The sequence below is a fragment of the Poecile atricapillus genome, chromosome 1 (genome assembly GCF_030490865.1).
Source record: "Poecile atricapillus isolate bPoeAtr1 chromosome 1, bPoeAtr1.hap1, whole genome shotgun sequence".
NCBI lineage: Eukaryota > Metazoa > Chordata > Aves > Passeriformes > Paridae > Poecile > Poecile atricapillus.
Window position 1 is genome coordinate 82,132,548 of NC_081249.1, and position 23,189 is coordinate 82,155,736.

The window sequence follows — 23,189 nt, forward strand, 5'->3', positions numbered from 1 at the left end:
GGAAGGGACCTCTGGAGACCACCTACTCCAACCCCCGCACCAAGGCAGGATCGTTTAGAGCAGGTGACACAGGAACGCGTCCAGGTAGGTTTGGAATGTCTCCAGACAGGGAGATTCCACAAACCTCCCAGGGCAGCCTAGTACCCTCAACGTAAAGAAAGTTTTTCCTCATGCTGAGATGGAACTTCTGGTTTTACTTAAGGCCACTGCTCCTTGGCCGGTCGCTTCCCAAACAGCGAGAGAAAACCCAGCGCCCCTGGGAGCGGCCGCTCCCCGCCCTCCTGTGTGGGGGCTGTGGGGGCAGAGCCAGCGGAGGGCGGGGCGGGCCCGGACGGAGGCGGGGCTGCACCGAGCACCAATCAGCGCTCGGGGCAGCGCGGGAAGGCGGGAGGAAGCGGCGGGGCAGGACGGGAGACGCGGCCAATGGCGAGTCGAGACGCGCGTGTGAGAGCGGGACTTGGGTGTAGGAGCCCGTCAGCGGTGAGGAAGGGCGGTACCAGCCAATCGGAGGCCGCTATGCTGAGGGGCGAGCCAATGGCGAGCCGCGCAGGCGGGACGCCAACCAATCAGGGCGCGTCCGGCGAACAAAAGGAGCTCTCCAAGGCGCCGGCCCCTCTCCTGAGCACAATTTCACATGACGCAACGGCTGCGGGAAGCGGTTCGCGAGCCGTGCCCGCCGCCGCCATTTTGTGAGCGCGGAGACTGAGCCGGCGGCGGCCCGAGGAGCGGCGGCACCGGCAGCGCAGCCAGCGGGAGCCGCAGCGTGGAGGATGCGGTAGAGGAGCCCAGCGGCAGCGGCGGGGGGGCGGCATCGGCATCGCTCGGCGGCGGCGGCGGGGAATCGCGGGGAGGGGGCTGTCGGTCGGTGGGTCGGGTCCTGGTCGGAGCAGCATGTCGGCCCCGGAGAGCAGCGCTGGCAGCAGCGAGGCCCGGGAGGACGCGTGCCGCGACTACCAGTCGTCGCTGGAGGACCTGACGTTCAACAGCAAGCCGCACATCAACATGCTGACCATCCTGGCCGAGGAGAACGTGCCCTTCGCCAAGGACATCGTCTCCCTGATCGAGGCGCAAATCGCCAAGGTTTTTATATTCCACCGACTACTACTCCTACCTATACTGCTGGGGGGACCGGCTGGGGCAGCGGGGTAGGGCGGCCTAGGGGCCCGTAGGACAGGCGCGGGGGGAAGCCCAGCGGCGGAGGCGGTTCAGGGGGACACAGCCGAGCCGGGAGACCAGAAGGGCCCGAGGGTCGAGAAATGGGGCGACAGAGAGGGGGAGAGGCTCGGGCGGAGTGGGCATGGCTGGGCTGGGGCGGCGAGGGGGTCTAGGAAGTAATGGCGGGGGGGTGGTGCTGATAATGAGGGGGCGACCAGAGAGAGCAGGATTTAGATGGAGTTGGGGGAGGATGGGGGTATAGGAGGTTGGGGGTCGCCGTGGGGGAAACAGGCGGAGGAGGGAAGCGTGTCTCAGCTGGGATCAGGGAGCAGCGGGGCGAGGCGGCGGGCGGGGGCTCCTCCTTCCATCGCGAAGCTTAAGGGTGCTGTTTCTTCTACTTCTGCCTCCCTTCCCTCCCCCATCGCATAGGGAGCAGGGGACTCGAGGGAGGGGAGCAGCCCCCACACCACCCTGTTGGGAGTAGGGGAGGGTTTGGGACTCGCCCCAGGAAGAGCTGAGGGAGGAGGACAGCGTGGCTCGAGCTGCGAGCCCCGCGTAAATAGCAGGCACAACATGGCGGCCCGGCAGTGACTGGGCAGCTGCACTTCCTCGCCTTTGGAGCGGGGTTTTCCCCCGACATGTAGCCAGGATTCGATGTCCGAATCCGGTGACTAAACCCTTGAATTTAGGCCATTTCTCCAGTAGGTGGATAGTGCAATCAATAGAGAGGACATGAGTGGGGAGATCTCGTGGAGAGTTGGGTTTTTCTATGGGAGTAGTCTAAAAGAAGAATAAGGTGAAGTTTCCACAACGCAAATTGTCTGCCACTGAAGGGCTAAGTATAGTGACCTTTAAATATAAGTTAAAGCTATTTCCCCAGTGCGGTCCCTGTGAGTGATTGAGGGGTGGGGGCTCCCTTGTATCATAAAAAAGTTTGTGGGTGAAAGGTGATAATCTCCTTCGGTTAGAGAAGTGTGTGTGTGGTGGTGATGGGGGGGTTGTTTTGGTCTGCCTCGTTAGAGAAAATTCTGTGGGCTTTGGAAAATCTGTTTGGATTTCAGGTCATCTGTGCCCCGAGCAGCACTACTGTTGTGTGCATATTTAATTTATTTTGGCTAGAGAGGTTTGTTGGTTGAGGATGTGGTAGAAGAAATTCTGGCTGTAGAAACTGCAGCAGCCTGTAGGATCCTAACATGGCGTCTGAAAGGCACATGATATAAAAAGGGAAAGAGGAGGCTCCCTCTGAGCCCAGCCCAGGCAGTTGCTGACATCAGTCAGCCGCTGTACATGCATGGGGGTTTGCAGCACCTTTCTAGCGAGCATTTTAGAAGAAAAGGGTTCTTCTTTCAATCCCCCACCCCCCCACCCCGTATTCGTGCCAGTCACCCCTCCCCCGTTGTTTCCCTTGCTCCCTCTGATCTCAGGTGTTAAAAGGCTTTTTTTCTTTGGCTTTAATCGTGGTTTATAATGGTGAGAATTGTACTATCTAATGATGGGGGTGGGAAACATCTTTTAAGATACTTACTCTATCTTTCTATCAATGCAGGATGTCTTTTTAGTGTGCCACAGAGCTCTTCCAGTCTAGTTTTAAATGCTGCCAGTGGCTGAGTTTTGCCATTCCTTGGGGAGGTGACCTCATAATCTAATAGCTCTCACCATTATATCTCCTAAAGGGCAGTAGATGTGTATAAAATGATTTGTGATGAATAACAATGCTGTCAATTTTTTTTTTTCATTTCTGGGTTATTTAGAACCTGCCCTGAAGTGTGGGGATTTTTTTAAAGATGTCTTAAAACCTGTATCATTGGTTAGTTTTGCCTAGTTACTGTTGATGACTGTAGTTTATTGAAGGCAAGTTTTTAGTTGTTTCTGGGAAAGTGATCTCCTTTACTAAGCCACTTTTAAAAAGTGTTGCCTGGAGACAATTTGTTTAGTGTAAAACCTGAGTGGTCTGCTTTACAATTTAATAAATGGTTCTGAAATGTGTGACTGGTATTATAAAATTTGTAAATAAAAAGTGTGAAATATGTATTTGTCTTTTTATTTACCATTGTATAGTGCAGAATTTGTTTCCAAGACCCATTTTGTATAAAAAGTTGATTTTTTTTTTTTTTTATAAAACAAATTTTTTTACAAGTTTGTGACTTGGGGTTCAACTGCCAGATATTATTTTAAACTTGAAATCTTTTAGGAAACTAATAAAAAAGAGCCACACATTTCCAACAATAGCTTTCCTACGTTATTTGAAGGAACAGTGGGAGTTTTGTAAAGAAGTCTTTAATTTATGCTGATGAGCTCAGAGTTAGTGTTCTTCTGTGTGCTGGTGATTATGCGGCGCCTCCTTGCCTTTTGATTAGTGTCGTGTGGGCATCTTTCTTGCTTTGGGGTGTTGCAGAGACCTCCTAAAAACAAAATAATTCTGGTGTGGGATTCCCTTTTGTGGTTATTGAAATACGATCTAGATACCTTGACATAATAAACACTTTCAGAAGAGAAGACTTAACTATTCCAACCATATTTAAGTTTGCGTTGCTTAAAATACGACACCTGAATAGCTTATATTTGAAGCAGGGTACGCTGCTGAGCTGCTAATTGTGCTCCATAGTTGGAAGTCAGCTTCCTTACCTAGATGATGGTGTTTGCGTGTTTGATTGCTGTTAACAGTCTGATGCATGATGAAAGTGACAGTTAAACTTTATTCAGTGCTTTTGCTACTAATGGTTCCCCTGCATCTCAAACTTCCAGCTTAGCCGAGTGCAGTGAGCTACTTTCATGCATTGGTGAAATGGAAGAATTTAACTCGGGGAGTAGCTCTTGGGCATAGGTACTTCTAGGACAGCTCTTTGTGTCCCTAACACAGCTGACTAAAAGTCAGAAATGGTGTGCTGTCATTTTGTTATAAAGGAAGACACTCAGAACTGGAGTGTTTCTAATGTGCCATTGTGCAGACTGCTTCAAAGGAAGCCAGTATTCCACAGATACTTAAAATAGCTGCAGCTCCACAGTCTTCTATGTCTGAGACTTAAGCGATGCTTTTTTCTAACACTTGCACATTGGGTTGTTTACAGTTCAGTATTGCATCACAGTGGGAAGTTGACTTCTAATGTGCTGCAATTAGTTTTAGCTAACTTAGCTGGGTTTTTTTGTCTTTCTGTGTACAAAATGCATCACCTGGCTGATTCTGCTTTTTCCCAATATGTTTGAAGGCAGTGACACCCCCACCCCGCCCCCTTCTGCTCCCAACTAACAAGGAGTTCTGCCCTCTTCAATAATAACTTTCAGGTCATGGTAAACTGGTACACTTTAGGGGGTGAGGAAGCGCTCTGCCCATGTAAAAATACTGTTGAGTGGGTGCCCGGTGAACCACCTTAAAGGGGAAGGAATTTAATTTAAAATGGTGAAGCAGTAGCACTTCACACACTTGTCTGGATAATGGGCCTGCAAAGTAAGGTGTCATTAATTAATCTAGTAGCCTGTTCTATTTAAAATGAGCAATGAGTGAAGTTACCCTGCGTTTATCCCGAGTTTACCAGATGGTGAATGGAACTTAAAGTGGATGCTCTTCCAATGGGGTCATGGTCAACACACACTGCTTGTGTTGTCTTTCATGTCCTCTTCAACAAGTCTGTGTACTTGCTGATTTTTTTTGAGCTTTGCTGTGCCTTCTGCTTTGTGAAAGCTACTGGCAGGCATTCAGATCACTTTTATTGGTCCAGTACTGCTTTCTGTAAATTGGAAGTTGCTGTAGCGGTCCAGGGTCACCACACTTCTATCACACAAACTTGGTACGAGTTTTGAAAAAGGATTTTAAAAAAACCCAACCAAAACCAAACAAACCAGAAAACCAAGCCTCCTGTAGCAAAGCTGTGTCCAGAGTTTGAAGACAACCTTCTATGAAAATGGTGGTTGCAGTTCCTGAGCTTGTCTGTGCATTTAACCAGTCGACCAGATGACTGAGTTTTGACTGCATTTGGAACTCTGTTCTGACTGTGTTTTTGCATGCACTCTGGAAATCAGAACCATCGCCATCTGCAAGTGCCAAGAGAGAATGGGACTCTCTGCTATATCCAGTTGGATTACAATGAAATAATTGCAACTTATTCTACGTGTAATTTACGAAAGACTGTGATAATCAACATATAATTTACAGCTACAGAAGTTCACTGACTTGGGCTGCTTTCCAGAAGTCTAATTTGTGTTCTATGAAATCCAGAAAAATCCATCCAGGAGGTTTGAATTATAAACTATTTTTAGAAGTTCCTTGAAGTGCTGACGATGGCTTCCTGCTAAGTTACTTCCTCAAGGGAAAGGTTACACTCAGTATACTAGTGGCAATGCTGTCTCATGGGCTTCTTTTTTCCTCTTTTTTTTTTCCCCCCTCTTTTTCCAGAGCTTTGATACACAAACAAATTAACTTAAGGTGTTCTTTTTTTTTTCCTTTTTTTTTTTTTTTTTGGTGATAGACCCGCTGCATTATGCTTTGAACTGAGTGTCCATTTTTCAGATTAAGTTTTTGTATAAACAAAAATCCCAAGACAAATCCCTTGGTATTTATAGTGGCAACCAAAAAGAGAGGTCTGTATTTCTGGGATTGGTAATCCCTTTATTTGAAATGGTTAAAGTATGTTTTTGTTGTACTAAACTTCTCAGTTTCTTCTTATTACTCCAGGCTCCTGCATCAGAGAAGCTACCCGTTATGTACCTAATGGATTCCATTGTCAAGAATGTGGGAAGAGAGTATCTCACTGCATTTACTAAAAACCTAGTTGCAACATTTATTTGTGTATTTGAAAAGGTATATACACTTTCAGAAAAGTACTGTATTCTAAGCAAAAATTTGTTCCTGGTAAAATAAGTACGTGCTTTCAGATTTGAATTTTCTCGTGTGGCGAACTATACAAATGGATTGGTTTTTATAAATCTACATATCTGTACTCTGAAAGATTATTCCTTCTGCTATCAAGCATGTAAGTTAGCTGAAAGATGTAAAGTATTACTTAATTTGGTGTGTAAACATCAGCAGCTTTCCTGTCCAGGCAAGGTTTTACTAACAGGATTTTGGTTATTGATGGCTTAGCTGGGTGGACTTTTTGTAATGTATAGACCAATTAATTAAGAATCATTGGTTTGTTTTTAAGATAGTTAATAGTCCTTATGCCAAGAATAGACTGAGAATTGGTTTCTTGTGGATTTCTCAGAGCCTCATTCTCCTGTAGTTAGATTTGTCTGATTTACATAATTCACATTGTGCAGAATGAGTGCTTAAACTCAAGAGTGAGTTGTAGTGACACCTGGTTCTCTCTTGGTGGTCTGTCAGCTGAAAAAAATGCTGCGACTCTGTTGGGGAAGGACCTTAAAATGTGTGACTGTATTATAAATGTTTTAATTTCATTCAACATTGAAAGCTGCTGCCGTATCTTTTAATTCTGGCTCTTAATTTTGAAGCCCAGTGAAGTAGTTGTGCATACTCCTCAGTGAGAAAAGCATATCAAAGTCCAGGTTTTGAAAGGCTGGACTTGAATGGGTTTAAGTTGGATCAGAAAAAGAAGGGTTAACTTCTGTGGTTTTCTGTATGTTAGAAGAAAACAGCATTTCAGAAGAATGAGATGAATGAAGCTTTTGCATATTTATCATTACATATCAGCTAGGATCTGAAATCCCAGTACGTTTTTTTTTGCATATGGTTTTCAGATGTAAAGTGCATGATGAAGTAAGGAATAGATTGTTATCATGACTGTAGAAGACAAACTCCTGTGTATAGAGCAGATAGAGATAATAGATTTCCTTGGTTTTTGGTATTAATTGTGAATGGTCTTCTACTGAATTGTGTTTAAGGTTGCAGCTGAGTGAAGCTCTGTACAATAACTAATCTTGAGAGTTTTATATGTTAACTTGCTACTAAGCTAATTAGAACTATTAATGTGTACTAATTAGATATGTAAAGTGTCAGTCATTTCTAATAGTTTAGTTGGTCATATTAGACTGTGAGTTGAATTGCAGCACAGGCATTGTTACAGATTTGGATTTACCAGAAAATGGTCACTAAGGTATCTTTAAACACTTGAAATCAGAACTGTTTGCTCAGTCATTCCCACACATTTTTGCAGTGAACTTCAGTGAAGCCTCTCAAGGAAAATTGTATAGAGGCATACCCCAGTTAGTAACTGAATTACTTTTATTGAAGCTCTTACTCTTACCCAAAAAGAACCTCCAAACTGTCCAGAATATTCTGTGTTGAGGTGTAACATCTGAAAACAGCAGCAAAAGTCATCTACATGGGCAATACTTAATGATTGAATTGGAATTTTGAAATTAGGGCAGCTGCATGTATTTTGTCCTCTAATGATTTTTATTTATTGTTTAATTGAACCACTCAAGTTATGTGATGAACTAAATTTGCTTTCTTGTAAAATTCTAATTTAGCTGCCATGAGATAATCCAATTGTTTGTAAAGAGATAAAATGGGCCTCTGGTCCTACAAGTACATTTCATCTGTGACTTGTACATAGATGGGTCTAATTCTGCAGCTGAACAGAAATAATAATTGACTCCATTTTAGCTAATACTCATTTTATTGCATTTGTTGGAAAAAAATCCTTCAGTGACTAAACAGCTGAGAAAAAACATTTTTTTTTCCATTCAGAGTTCATTTTTTCTTGATTTGTTTGTCATTGTTACATTCCAGCACAAACAGTTGAATAATGTGTTGTCTCAGAGGCTGTTGCCTTTCAATACCTTTGTTACTGTATTTTTTTTCCACAGAAGTTGGGCCAGTAAAATGAGAATTTTGCTAATGGAAAAGTTGAAAGAAAATTCTCAGAGCGTGGTAATACACAGTAAAATCTTCAAATGGCCTTGAAACAACAATTCCACATTTGAGCTTCTGTTACTGATCCCGCTGATAGATATGTGTGGTCTGCACTGCTTATAAATTTTGTGTAGCAAGTTCAGTATGTTGAAATGGCAAGATAGAAATAGGAAATTAATAAACTCTTAAGTTCTACAGAAAAGTTTAAGAAATTGTTCTATATTAACTTAACAAGCCATAGAATTGTTTTATTGTTTTAGGTGGATGAAAATACTAGGAAAAGTTTATTTAAATTGCGCTCCACATGGGATGATATTTTTCCTTTGAAGAAACTATATGCACTTGATGTCAGAGTCAACTCATTAGATCCTGCCTGGCCAATTAAACCTCTGCCCCCAAATGTGAATACTTCTAGCATCCATGTGAATCCTAAGTTTTTAAATAAATCGGTAAGTTTTTCTGCCTTCTGTAAGAACAGCTGGTAATACATGTAGTTTTCATTGTTTGATTGCTGCTTTTTGACAATTTAGAATATTAAGAATGAAGTATCTGACCTTTGTAAACAGGTAAGAGAAATTTACAAATTCAGAATATTTGAAGAGTTTTTTTTTTGTTTTTTTTTTTTTTTTACAAATTGTATTCTAGGTTTTGGAACATTGAAGAATTTATATTAAATTCCTTACACCTGTCAGAGCAGGCAAATCATAGTGGGGCAAAAGAGTTGCAGTTTATAACTGCTGTGCAAACTAAGTCCTGGTACTGGCTCATGATAACACTGAAAGGAGATGGATTTAGTTGATTTCATTAGGATTTTAAATGTAAATTTTCTTTATTTTGTTTTTAGCCAGAGGAATCTAATGCACCTACCTCTGCTGTCACTTCTGGTGCCTCTACACCTCCAGCTGTTCCTGAAATACAAAAGAATTTGACACAGGAGCAACTGATAAGGCAGCAATTGCTTGCAAAGCAAAAGCAGTTGTTAGAACTTCAGCAAAAAAAACTTGAGCTGGAGCTGGAACAGACTAAAGCACAGTTGGTGAGTAGGATAGTTGGTAAAACTTTCATAGGTGGGACCTCTCTTTTGGAGAGTACTTGGCTGTACTGGTGGTGAGTACAGTACATTGGTTTTTCCTCATGTTAGGCAAGTGTAGCTATTTTAGGACTACTAGAGCAGTGCGAGGTGATCTGGGGTTCCTGAACAGTTTTTGTTATCTTGAAACCTTAGGTATTACACTTAAATGTAAAAGTGAAAATCTCGTGGTTTGGCTTAAATTTCTCTTCAGAATGATACCTGACTGTGATCTTCATCTTTCACTTGCAGCTGACAGTGAGCTGGGCTATTTCAAATATGTTTGTTCCTAAGGAACAAGGGAGCCTGATTGTTTGTAAACAAAGTTTCTTGGTCGGCAGTAGTTGGAAGTTCTGCTGTGTTGGCAGTTGACAATACAAAATAAAGCATCTTTGAACTGAAGTGTGAAAATAGGATACTTGGCAGCTGAATTGCTAAGAGCACATGGAATATATAGAAAAGCTAGCACTGTAGTTGGGATGTGTGCCAAAGTTACATATTTCACAATATTTATTTTATATACTGATCTTGCATGGTATCTGAATTTGATTTGTAATGGTACTGCATTGTTTTAGTGCTTGTAATTAGCAATTAGTGGGTCAATTTCAGTTAAATGGCTGAAGCTCCTAACTTTCAAGACATGGCTATTACTGTTTTGTTTTCGAGACAGACTATTAGCACCTCTGGGTAGGAGTTGTGGCGTACAGATTAATGCTAGATTTTTTCCAATTTCAGGCTGTATCTCTTAGTGTTCAGCAGGGATCATCTAGTATAGCTTCAGTTCCAGCACCTTCCAAGCAACATGTGTCTCCTACCCCTCATATGACAGTCAAACCACCTCATCAGGCTGCTGTGCAATCTGAAAAAATCAAACCATCCCCAAGTCCTCCACTTCATGACATCAAAATAGTGAACAGGGATCCTCGGCTTAATAGGATGGGTCAACATTCTTCTCATCCTAAAGATCAATCTCATAGGAAAGAATTTTCTCCAAGTCTGACCAGTCAGTCTGAGACCAAGGGAAACAAAACAGCACAGGCTGAAAAACAGAACTCAACAAAGTCAGAAAAATCAAAATCAAGTGAAAAAACACAGAAGAAAGAACTTGAACAGTCCAAAGCAAAATCTAAATCGCCATCCCCTTTGAAAAATAAGCTGCCTGATACTAAAGACAATAAAAGCCAGGAATGTGAAAGCACTAAGGTTTCTGACATCAGTAAGCGGGATCCAAGACTGAAAAGACATCTTCAAGATAAGTCAGAGGGGAAGGACGAGGAGGTCAAAGAAAAGAGGAGAAGTACAGAGAAGAAGGAAAAAGAGGAGCATAAGACATGTGAACATAGACCGGTGGGGAGCAGAAATAAAGTAATTAATGGTGCTGTTCAGAAACAAGACATGACAGCAGAGGAGTCAGAAAAACAGGGTGGAAAACAAGGAAGATCAAGTAGTAGAAAGCGGTCACGGTCACGCTCTCCTAAGGCAAGATCACCCTCTACGCATTCTCCAAAAAGACGAGAGAGGAGATCACCTAAAAGAAGACTTCGGAGTTTATCTCCCACTTCATCAGCTCCTAAAATTGGAAAGATACGTCAGATAGGCCCTAAGCAGTCTCATGTTGAAGAAGGCACACAAGCAGCAAGAGACGAAAGAAATTCTAATAAGAGAAATGTTAAACAAGAGGTGCGTGATCCAAGGAGATTGAAAAAAGCCCAAGAAGAAAGACCTCAAGAATCAGCCACCCAGCATTCTGCAAAAGCTTCTCCAGATCCAAAGGAAAATGCAGAAAACTGGCAGGGATCCAAATCAGGCAAGAGGTGGAAATCTGGTTGGGAAGAAAGTAAAAAGTAAGTTACTATCTTTTTAACAACTTCTCTGTGAAGTCAGTGGAAATTCTGTTGGCGTCATTATAGTTGACTTTGAGAGGCAGTGTTCAGATCGTTAAAATTAATAGATTTAACTTGTTTCTACTACTGAAATACATAGATGATGCATACTTAGATTCTAAGTTGATAGTGATGTTTTGCAATGATCAGTTCTAGTAGGAACTGTTATGTCCTGAATAATGAAATAATCTATATTTTACATATATTCTTGTTTTCAGCTCACAGCAGAATGATGAACACCAAGCACTTGTTAAATCCCCTCACCAAAGACATCGGGAAAACTGGCCTGCTGGTAAAGGAATTCTATCACCCCGAGCACCAAAGCAGCAGCACCGTTTAAGTGTGGATGCCAATTTACAGATTCCAAAAGAATTGACATCTGCAAGTAAAAGAGAATTACTTAAGAAGGTAATACTGATAAATCTGTCTTCATAGAAATGTCCCAGGTATGGCTTTTTTTTCTTCTCTTTTTGGAAGTCTAAATTTTAACTTTATATTACAGGCTAATGACCGCTTAACATCTGGTGAAATAACACAGGATGAGTTTCTCATGGTAGCTCATCAGATCCGACAACTGTTCCAGTATCAGGAAGGAAAGCACAGATGTAATGTCTGGGATAGCCCTACAGAGGAAAAATGTGGCTTGAAAAAGAAACCTCTTCTGTCGGATGCAGAATTAACATATTATGAACATAAAGCTAAGCTAAAAAGGACACAAGTTCAGCATTCATTGTCAAGGCTTGATCTGTTGGATCCTGATGATATTTTGGATTATCATATACCTGATGCATTGCTTTCTGGAATAGAATGTGAGCAGACAAAAGCCAAGCGGGGGGTACAGTTTGACAGAAAAGAACCATTTGCAGAAAGATCAAGGAGACACTCTCCTGTAAGTGGCACTACAAGACCTTTTGCTGAAAACCTCTCACCCCTTGAGAGTCGACGAAGACTTGAAGAACAGCGTGCTACTAAAGGAGCAAGAGGTTCTGATCCTTATGACAGCTGGGGAGAATCAGATGAATTTAGAGATGCTCTCAGACAACAGGGGAAAAGTACAGCAGAGTTCCAAAAAATAGATGGGGATGCACTTTGTAGGTTTGATAATCGTGAAGAAAGACAGCTTCTTGGGCAAGCTGGTATGTGATTTTACTTTGTTTTAAATCTGTTAAGTCATTGACAATATATTAGCAAGTGGTTATGTGATTTATTCTGGCTTTTTTAGGTGTTCGAGAGGAACCAAGGTCACCATTCACTGAACGTTTCAAAAGAGCTAGGTATGAGGATCCAGAGAAAGCACCATTTCCAGAAAGTCCAGGATCAAGATTTGGAGGTATTGAAGCAAAGCAGAGGATAAGTGCACTGATGGAAGACAGACCTCTATTTGATGGCTCACCTAGACCAACTGCTGCAAGGGTTGGGGTAGATGGACAAGGAAGTCCTTTTGTTGATGGTCCTGCTGCTGGTTCAAGTTCTAGAATTGATGGGCCAGCTGGACAGGCTGCTATGAGATTTGAGGGGCCTTTGGTGGGGACAGGTGCATCTCAGTTTGATGGACCACTGGCAGGAGCAGGGGGAGCTGGAGCCCTAAGATTTGATGGGCCACCAGGGCAGCTGGCAGGGGCCCTGAGATTTGAAGGACCCCCAGGTCAGGTTGGTGGAGGAGGTCCGCTGCGGTTTGAGGGACCTCTTGGGCCTTTGCGGTTTGAGGGGCCTGCAGGGCAGCCTGTAGGTGGTCCTAGATTTGAAGGCCCTGGAGTTGGTCTCAGGTTTGAGGGTCCTCATGGTCAGCCTTCAGGTGGTCTCAGGTTTGAGGGGCCTCATGGTCAACCTATGGGGCCTCGGGGTCAACCAGGGGGTGGTCTCAGGTTCGAGGGACCCCATGGTCAACCGTTGGGGCCTCATGGTCAACCAGGGGGTGGCCTCAGGTTTGAGGGGCCACATTTACAGCCAGTGGGGCCCCATGGACAACTTGGAGGTGGCCTCAGATTTGAGGGGCCACATGGTCAGCCCATGGGGCCACATGGACCATCAAGTGGTGGGCTCAGATTTGAGGGGCCACATGGACCATCGGGTGGTGGACTGAGATTGGAAGGATCACGTGGTCAGCCGGGTCTAGGTCCTAGGTTGATTGATGGACCAGTACACCAGGGAGCTGGTGGACTTAGATTTGATGGTCCTCTTGGTCGGGCTGGTCCAAGATTTGATGGCTGTCATGGAGCCGGATTTGATGGTCAGCCAGGACAGCTTTCTCTCCTGCAAAGATTTGATGGGATTCATGGACAGCCTGGTCCAAGGTTGGCACCTGGTCAACAGGCACAAGCAAGATTTGACACAGCCATACCTCAAAGATTTGATGGACCTCACCAGCCAGCCTCTAGGTTTGACTTGCCCCTTGGCCTTCAGGGTGCACGTTTTGAAAATGTAGCTAACCATCCTGCCTCAAGACTAGAAATGTCACCATATGGACAAGGTGGTCCGTTCGTTGAACATCCTGGCCAGGGCTACAATGGACCAGCTCATGGAATGCAGTTCCAGAGACCTGATATATTTGATGGTTCGCCTGGACCAAATTTCAATGGGCCAGGTGGCCCAGGAGCCCAGAACTTCCCACTGAGAGCAGCTGGACATTACTTCGAAGAAAAAGGTCTCCAGGGTCCTCAGTATGGAAATTTCAGTAATATGCCAATGGGAGGTAATCAGGTAAGAGCTGATTGCATCAAATACTTTGCTTGCAGAAGTGTTTTTGTTAAAGAATTAGCAGGATTTCTTCCTGGAAATATTGAGTATTTTTCTGAAGAGTTGGCAGGTTGAGAGTCAGTTTCAAACTGAAAAAGTCAGTAGATAATTTAAGTAGGACATACATTGCTGTGTTTCAATAATCTTTTTTTTAAGTATTAGACAAAATAGTGTATCTTTTTGATGGCTTCATAGTTCAGAATATGCCTTTGAAATTACTACTTTCAACATTTGAACAAAACCAGGTAATTGTAAGCCTTTGGTATTTTCATTAAATTTCAGAAGTGAATTCTGCATAAACCATGAAAGATAATGCAAGTGAAAGATACATGATTAATTTTCCTAAGAGGCGTGAAGTTAGACTGAACCAAAATAATAGTTGTCTTCTTGCAGCTGTTAGTACTGGTCACAAACCAGTAAAGAGATACCGATAGCTTGGGGGAATTCAGGAAGATAAGGCCATAGTTGAACTTTCTTGCTCAACTGTATTGTTGTCTCTTAAAATTCTTTTGGCACCATCTTGCTTTGTCCGTTCAGTTGTCTTTGCAGTTGCCTCTTGGAAATGCTCTCTTCAAAAGGAGGAAATGATAGTTTACAGTTGTGAAACTGATGTAATTTCTTGCTTTTTTAAAAAATTATTTTTAAAAGCATTTTTCATTTTGGGGGATAAAAAGAGAATGTGAAAAGTTAACTGCTTGTACAAAAGCAGGTAATATGTCCTGCAGACCTCTAGTGGGATAAAATCAAACAGTTTGTAAACCCAGAAATCAGCCAGTTAGGGAAAAAAAACAAACATTTTAATTACAAGTGTGTTATACGGACTGCTTTTCTGCCTATGGCTTACTGTAGCTAACATGCTGAAAAGTCTTGCTTTCAAGATGTGGGGCTGTAGTGAATGCTGGTTCAGTTCTTGATAACAATTAATTGTGACATTTATTAATGGAGATTTACGGATTCTCTTAATTTCTTGAGGAGCTCTATTTTGGTGAACATGAGCAATTTAAAAGGAAGTACTGTGTTTGGAAAATGTGATTGTTAAGTAGAAGGAAAAGTGTTCAAGGTGTTGTGGTGGGGTTTTGTTTGTTTGTTTTTCAATATTGGGCAAAACAAGGATGTGTTCTGAATTTCCTAGTGGAAAATGAAAATGAGGGAAAGATCATATAGTTATTTGTGGTCCTTTACAATACTGAACTAACATGGTTCATTCCTGGAAGGAGTTCAATATATGTGAAATTATTGAGAAACATCTAGAAGTTAATAATAAAACATGAAAAGTGAGTTTATAATCACATTATTTTGCAAAGAATACTTAAATGTTTACTTTCACAGGTTTCTCTCATGTCTGCGCAACCAGGACCTTATGGTCAAGGTCAGCAGTATTTGCCAAATCCTGGAAATTTTGTCCAGAACCCTGCAGGTGTGTAACAATAGAATTCCTTTTATTTCTTTTGGATTGTTCGTTTGGTGGTGGCCACAAAAATTAAGTTTTTTTTAGTGTCCTGATGTCCTGGGTCTTTGTGGATTAAGGGAAGCCTCCTCAGTGAGGTGGCTGTAGATGTGTCTGTAGCACCTTTATCTCTTAAGGAGCTTTTCTCAAACACTGGGGGCTTTTGATAGTTTTCATTAATCATGTGGTTTGGGTATAATGTTGTGCTGAAAAAAAAAGTGGTTTTGATATGTTTTTCTGGAAGGCATCAGTCTGTAGGTCTAGTTTGCTATGCTGGGGTGTGCTGACTTTTCCAGTGTATGAGTGCTTAGTAGTGAAAAACTTCAAAGACATCATAAAAGGTTAAACTAGATGATGAAGTAGATTGAATGTGGTAAAATACCTATGCAGGAATCTAGGACAATGCCGCATTTCAAGAACCACTATTCATTGGAGATCTGTGTATGGCCAACCAGCTTAGGTAGCACTTCAGAGTACTTAATGAGGGAAGGGAAAATCTTGCTACAAAGATTTCCTGTTGCAAGGGAAAAAAATAGCCAAACACCAGATAAAGCAGAGAGCTGGTAAATAATGTCTAACAAAAAATTAAAGAAATGGGAGAAGGCAGCAGGAAAATTGTGATGTGAAATACATAGATTAAAGTGAAGTTGATTTCTGATGGTAACCTTTTGGTAAACCTTGAATGTTTGTGTTCTTCCCAAGGAGCCCTTTCCCATTCGTATCCTGATAACCACCTTGGACAGGTTGATGTGAATGAATTGTTTGCTAAACTGCTGAAAACAGGGATACTCAAATTGTCTAAAACTGATTCCACTTCAGCACGTATGTAGATTTATTATATTCTAACTATCTAGTTTATCCTCATCTCAAGTGTAAATCTGAGTATAGAAACCTTTGTAAACTCCAGTATGGTTTTTTTAAACTGAACTATTTTTGGGAAGGAATTTATTGCATGTGTGTGTAAATTCTTAGTATCGTGTTTAATTTACACTTTAGCTATCCAGAGTAGTAAGTTTTGTCTTTGTTGCTGTGCTTTCATAACTTGTTCTTGATTATAATCAGGGTCTTCTCATCTTCTGAAATATTTGTGTATCTATGAAGACTGAATTTTAGTGCCAAACACTGAGGTGAAATACTGTTTTCCTTAATTAAATGATGGCTTATTTTCTTTTATTTTTATTTAATGGTGTCAGAAGATGGCTGATTTAGCTGTTACACACTTGTGTTTGACCTTAGTCAGATTGTCTTAATAGTGTTTGAAAAAACCAAACTTTTAGGAGCACGTAGTTTCTTTCTGATGATGAAATTTTGATAAAATAATATCTTCACGGTTTCTAGAAGCAAACGAAACATCGGCCCAGCCAACTGCTGAAGAAGAAGATGATGATCAGAATGAAGATCAAAATGTTCCAGACCTCACTAACTTCATAGTTGAAGAACTTAGACAGTGCGTATATTAGAATGGGCTTACAGTAGGAATAACAATGTGTCAGCAGCTAGATAATTCATCCAAGACAGTTAAAAGCTTTTAAAAGATTATCTGTCACTTTTTGATTCAGAGGAGATTAAACCTGCATTGTTTGATGTCAGCCTTTTTTAAGCTGAGAAAGGAAAAAGATGGAAAATTAACATGGGAAAACTTTGCTTTACACACAGATGTGTGTTGTTACTTAAGCACTAAGGTTGTGATAGGCAGTGAAGCCCAGACCTGGGGTGCATCAAAAGCTCTGTGACAAGGAGGTCAATGGAGGTGATTCTTCCCCTCTGCTCTGGTGAGGCCCCACCTGTAGTGCTGCTCTGGGGCCCCAACACAAGGAGGACATGGACCTCCTTGGTTGGCAGTGATCTAGAGGAGGCCATAAAGATGAGAAGAAAGCTGGAGCATCTCTGCCATGGAGACAGGCTGAGAGTTTGGGTGGTTCAGTCTGGAGAGGAGAGGGGTTCAGGGAGTCCTTATTGTAGTCTTCCAGTACCTAAAGGGGACTACAAGAAAAGCTGGAGAGGGGCTTTTCACAAGGCCATGTAGTGATAGGACAAGGGCAAAAGGCCTTATGCTGAAGAACAGATGTACTGTAGATAGTAGGAAGAAATTGTTTACTGAGAGGGTGATGAGGCACTGATATAGGTTGCCTGGAGAAGCTGTGGATGTCCCACCCCTGGAAGTGTTCATGGTCAGATTGGATGGGGCCCTGAGCAACCTGGTGGAAGGTGTCCCTGCCCGTGGCAGGGGGGTTGGAGCTAGATGGTCTTTTAAAATCCATTCCAATCCAAATCATTCTATGATTTTAATTTTACCACTTAGGTGGTACTTTGTAAAGCTGGGCCAAATGAAGGCATTGCTGTTTGTGCATTATTAGGTGAGAAAAGCTAATAGGAATGAGACACAACACTAAAATGTTTCCCATGAATTGTTAATAAGAGTCCATTGTGTTTTGAAAGTTGAAGTTGATTGTGCCGTGAAAATCAGGATGAAATGTAGTCATGTTGTGTACTTTTAACTTGGAGCAGAGTCATTTTCCCCTACTATTGTAGGCAAATGAAGCAATTTACTGAGAAACTTTTTACTGTCTCTTTTTAAAGAAGTGTTAAGATTTTTTTTTGTCTCTTTTTTGTAGGCGTTATGATAGTGTTATAAATCGGCTGTACACTGGAATTCAGTGTTACTCCTGTGGAATGAGATTCACGACTTCACAGACAGATGTTTATGCAGATCATTTAGATTGGCATTATCGCCAGAACCGGACAGAAAAAGATGTTAGCAGAAAAATCACACACAGGAGATGGTACTATAGTTTAACAGTAAGTAATGCAGTATTTGTGTGGATAAATTACAGGCTGGATTATTCTGTGTTTTACTCCTGCATGTGCTGTAGGTTTGCGGCTGAAATCTGCATCGTCACAGGAGTTGGCTGTGATAAACAGTGATGTATTGGATACTTCAAGTAGTCCGCAAATGCCTGTCAGAATACAAAGGGCAATTGTGTGATGAACAATAAACAGTTTAAAGCTGCTTATTGCACTGTTTTTGTTCCACTGAGAATGGAATTTGAAGGATAGTGATTTTTTTGGAAAAAGAGTTTTTGAAGTGTAGCATTGTGAGAAAGAGTACACTGTGTTAATATGCTGCATGTGGGAAATATTTCAATTTTAACAAAGATTTATTAAATACAATGCTTTGGAATGTGTGAGTAAGAATGAAAACTTTCCTTAGGACTGGATTGAATTTGAAGAAATAGCAGATCTAGAGGAGCGTGCTAAAAGCCAGTTCTTTGAAAAAGCTCATGAAGAAGTTGTGTTGAAGACGCAGGAAGCTGCGAAAGAGAAGGAGTTTCAGAGTGTCCCAGCTGGGCCAGCTGGTGCGGTCGAGGTAAGTTTCAGCTTGCCAGATAACAAGAATCTAGTTATCAGCCCAGATAGCAAGAATCTGGTTTTTCAAAGGCTTGTACTGTATTCTTGTTACTAAATGTAGACTGGAATATTGTGCTTGGGCCTTTGTACAGCCCCTCCATAGGTCGTGTATTTGTGTGTGTAATGGTTGCTTCCCAGGGGCAGGAGTAGTATAAACCATCCGTAGGTAAGAAAAAATCTACACCCATTGGCATTCTGTGGTTTTAGCAAAATTTAAATGGGCAGAGTGTGTTAATTTGCTGAACATTTAAGTAGAGTAAATAGAGTAAGTAATTTGTCCTTTGATGGATATTTGCCATCCAGGTAGCTACAAGGCATACTGAGTTTTGGTACTTCCAAACAAAATTTTGTTTTTTGGTAGCAGGTAGGCGTTAGAAGAAAGAAATACCAAAAGTAACCAGTAGAGCTGTATTTTGGTTGGTGAATTGGTGTAATAATCAAATACAAATTGTTAAAATCACAATTTAGTTTTATGTGCTAAGTCTCTAAGAAACTAGCTGTGAAACCAGAAAGGCCTTTTTTTTTAAATTTAAAAAGCACCTTTTGTGCTTTGTTCTCTGTGTTGATATTTTTGCACAGAAGTACTAGAAACATTAGTACTTCATCTAAAAGTTCTGCCTTGACTTGAAATTGCAGGCTAAAAGGGAAGAATTAAGATAATGCCATAAATAAAACTAGCTAAATCACTGTTGTAATGGATTGTCTTACTTGGCAATAAGACAGCATCACAAAATGTTACAAAATGCTTTGCAGACTTACTAGCTAAAGGGGGGCAAAGCTTACCTTTCTCAAGTGACAAAGAGTATGCAGGGCCCAGAGGGTGATCCTTTCTCTGGCTGCAAGCCATACTCAATTTTTAATTAAGGTTTCCTAATTATTAAAGTGATTTTTAAAGTGTGGAAAAAAGATCACGTTCTAGGCTTAATATACTTAATTTAAAATAACCTTATTTGACTCCTAGGTTCTTGAATTTCATGTGTTCAGCAAATTGCAATAACATCATTTATCTCTGTTATTCCAATAACTTTTCAGAGCTGTGAAATTTGCCAGGAACAATTTGAACAGTATTGGGATGAGGAGGAGGAAGAGTGGCACCTGAAGAATGCCATCAGGGTAGATGAAAAGGTAATCTGATTTTATTTACATGTGACATTAATTTATAGTAAGACACCTGAAGAATTGCATAAAAAAATACTCAGGAGGAGGTGGCAAGTGCTCCTTTCCTCCTGAAGTATTCCTGTTGTAGTTTTCCTGGCTGCCAAATACATAAATATCTCTGCCTTTGGAAGTGCCTGAAATCCTGGTGTAATTGCTGTGGGCTCACGAGCCCTCCCTTACCCTGCAGTGCTTAAAGAAAAATGCATGTCCCTGTGTATGGGTGTAGGTATGGATTCAATTAATTCTGGATGCAGCTGTGCACAGATAATTCCCAGCACTCACAAGGGTTCTGTAATTCCCAGCACTTTATCACGTTAGGAAAATAACGTTTCCTAAATGAACATCACAAAATCTTGTCTCGGGTATAATTGACACCATACTTAGCCTGCTCAGACCATAGTTTCTCTAGATGAATTGCGTGATAATGTGCAATAGACACTGTTAGTTTATTATCGTGATCCTGCTATAATGTTTTTACATATTTAAATGTATAACATTTTTTTTTTTCAGATTTACCATCCTTCTTGTTATGAAGATTACCAGAATGTAAGTGGATTGTTCATATTCTTGGAAGCATTTTGCTTTCCGTTTGTTTGCTTGATCTCTTGGACTTTGCAGGGAGCAGAAGTGTTCAGAATGTGCTGCCCACTTCTCTTGCCTAACACTTGGAGGCTTTGGGCATGGCAAGTTTATAATACAGAATTAGCTGAGATGCATTTCTGTTTTTGATGTACCATGACAGCTTGCATGCTATAAAGCAAAGCCATGGTTTGATGGATTTATTGTGGAGTAACATGTAGTCTTAGGAATTTGTAACAATGGAGTAGATCGGTATTGGTGTGTGTGACATTTTTAATGTTTTGGGAGCGACAATTGTCCAGAGGGCAGATAGCAGGGAACAGTTCATGGTAAAGTGTTAAGCATTTCATCACTCGTTGGCGATCCTTTTCAAAGGAATTGGGAAAAACGTAATGCTATTAAAAAAATTAATTTGTTTCCTTAAAAGTTCGACAAAGTAGAAGTTTGGATTTTGAGTACCTGACCATCAGCATATTTGCATTTTGAAAAAACACAGAAAGAACAAGAGGCTAAAAATGGCTATTCTAGTGTGGTAATGCTACATTGACTTTGACTTTGCAGACATCATCATTTGATTGCACACCATCTCCCAGCAAGACTCCTTCAGAAAATCCACTAAATATAATGTTGGACATTGTTAAACAAGAAACAGAAGAGTCCTGTGACTCACCTAAAATCAAAGAAGAACCTGATGACACCCCTCCTGCCTGTGCAGAAGAGAGCACACCTGCATCTACAGAAATCAAAGCAGAACCTGAGGAGTCTGTTTAAATAAACTGCGGTATGATTTTTTTTTTTTTTTTACAGAAGAGCTGCTGTGTTAATTCTGGAAGGCGAATACTTTTTATATGAATAAAAATGTCCAACTGAGGCAGGGCCTCAACTACTGTTTGGTTAATAAATACATTTTTGTATTTGAAATTTCTTATTGCCTGCACAGTTTCAGGTGTCATTGTGTGAAAGTTCTGTAGATGCGTGAAAATTTAATGGTATATGTAAAAATGTAAAATTTTCACTTGTTGAAATGTAAATTATAAATAAAAGATATTTTTGCTATATATGGAGTGTAATGTTTATGCACACCATCAAATAAAGAGTGTTTCTGTACTTTTTTCAGTTTAATTAAAATGAATTTTTGCTTAATAAGATTCAGAAAAGTGAACGCAAGTCTCTTCCTTCAGTTATCCCATAGGTGGGTTATCAAGGGAAGGAGCTTCTCGGACAGGCCTAGATTCCTTGTCTTTTTAAAGTGATTAGAACAAACTTACATATCCAAATGTTTAAAAAAACAATTACAACAACAAAATAATAAAAAAATCCAAAAAAAAAACTCACAAAAAACCAGTTCTGGGTAGAAGGGGAAAATTTAAGAAACCAACTGGAGTGATTGATTGTGGTGAACACAAGTGCCAACAAAAGTTAACAAACCAGGATGCCTGGTAGTTCAGGCATTTTTAATGATTTTTTTTTTTTTTTTTACATTAGTCACACACATTTAATAAAGCTGAAGTTTCTTTACAGGGGGGAATGAATGTAAGAATGCTCATTTGAAACATGGTTAACATTTTCTTTTTTTGTTGCTTATGACTGGACTTAGATGGTAAACCAGATATCCTGAGATGTTAATATTTCTTAAATGTTATAAATAAAACTAAGCATATATTTGAGTGTGAGTCTCTTTATTTCAGTGATGGGTCTGTGAGCCTGGTTTGTGGGACTGGAAATAAAGTTCTGTGTTTCAGTATGCATTTGATGTTTTATTCACTTTTCTAGTTATAATGTGTATTTTTAACACACATTGTTATATATGTGTTATTTACATTTAATGTAATATTTACATATTACATTATTTGCATTAACTTGCTGGGAGCAAGACTGAAGTGCTAAAAATCATGTCACAGTCCTAGCATGTTACTCTTGCAGTGGGAATACTTGGGAGTTAAAATTCCTCCTTAGTAAGTGGAAATAAGCAGTGCAGGAGATGTTGGCTGCAAAAACTTCTTGCCATGTTGACACCCAGGCCTCATGCAGTTTTTGAGGTGTGAGTAATGCTTTGATTCTTCTATTAAGTCGGAGCTGTAGTTGTGAGCTTGCCCTGTTCTAGACATCAGACTTAAAAATGCTGTTTAGTTAGAGACAGTCCATTGGAACAGAAATACAATGGATCAGGGTGGTGTCAGTCCATATAGTAGTGCGTGTGGCTGCTGGCTGTGTTGTGTTAGTTGTTGCAACCTCTTCCTGGAGCAGGGATGTAGCCTGGTCCCCTAGCCTAAATAGGATGCTTTGTGTCCTAGAATACTGTAAACTTCTAAATCATACCAACTGATGTTCAGGGGAGACTGAGCAGAGATGTGATGTCTTTAAATTTGTAGGAGGCTGTTTAGTAAAGGAAATAAATTACTCTTGTCTGCTGGAGATAGAACAAAGACCTGTGAGTTGCAGAAATAGCCTTTATAACAGCTCTCTAATGACAAAGATAATTAAGCTCTAAATTGTCCATTAAGTTCACTTGGTCCATGTAATTATCATTGCACACCTGTAAATCTGAGTGGGAAGGGTTCATCCTGCCTGGAAGCAGGATTCTGGAAATACAGGGTCCTATTTTTCCCCCCCATCGAAGGAATCCGGCTTAGCCCCAAGGTACCGGCTGGTTTTGACTAAGGGAACTGAGGAGCAGGATCACGTCACTGCAGAAAAGAAAAGAGGGTTAAAGATTCCCACAACGTGACTGGAGTCCGATCATCCAGAGCACGAGCTGGATATCTCGTGGTCAGAGCACCACTGGGGGGTTCCGAGATGAGAATTGGTGACATTTCTCCTGGCGAAGGCTGCAGCCCGGGGCTACCCAAAGGCGCAGGAAGCCCCGGGCAGCCGCAGCACAGCCTGTGCGGCCGGGCCGGGCCGCGCCTCCCCCGCCCCGCCCGCCATTTTCCTCCCGCGGGAAGG

The 23,189-nt window shown here is 41.3% G+C and overlaps 1 protein-coding gene across 2 annotated transcripts; it reads left to right on the forward strand.

Moving 5' to 3' along the window:
• Window positions 1-401: 401 nt before the first annotated feature.
• Window positions 402-21,910, forward strand: PCF11 (PCF11 cleavage and polyadenylation factor subunit). Of its 2 annotated transcripts, none has more exons than XM_058829866.1 (16): window positions 402-1,080; window positions 5,825-5,950; window positions 8,224-8,412; window positions 8,808-8,999; window positions 9,768-10,876; window positions 11,134-11,323; window positions 11,418-12,051; window positions 12,138-13,615; window positions 14,981-15,068; window positions 15,801-15,920; window positions 16,437-16,545; window positions 17,714-17,897; window positions 18,310-18,465; window positions 19,539-19,631; window positions 20,175-20,210; window positions 20,805-21,910. In XM_058829866.1, the coding sequence occupies exons 1-16, from the start codon at window positions 892-894 to the stop codon at window positions 21,012-21,014; spliced, it is 5,103 nt and encodes a 1,700-aa protein (XP_058685849.1). In that variant the 5' UTR covers window positions 402-891; the 3' UTR covers window positions 21,015-21,910. The 2 variants fall into 2 exon arrangements, with proteins under 2 accessions (XP_058685849.1, XP_058685850.1); XM_058829867.1 differs by lacking the exon at window positions 402-1,080 and adding an exon at window positions 5,619-5,730.
• The last annotated feature ends 1,279 nt before the right edge of the window (window positions 21,911-23,189 follow it).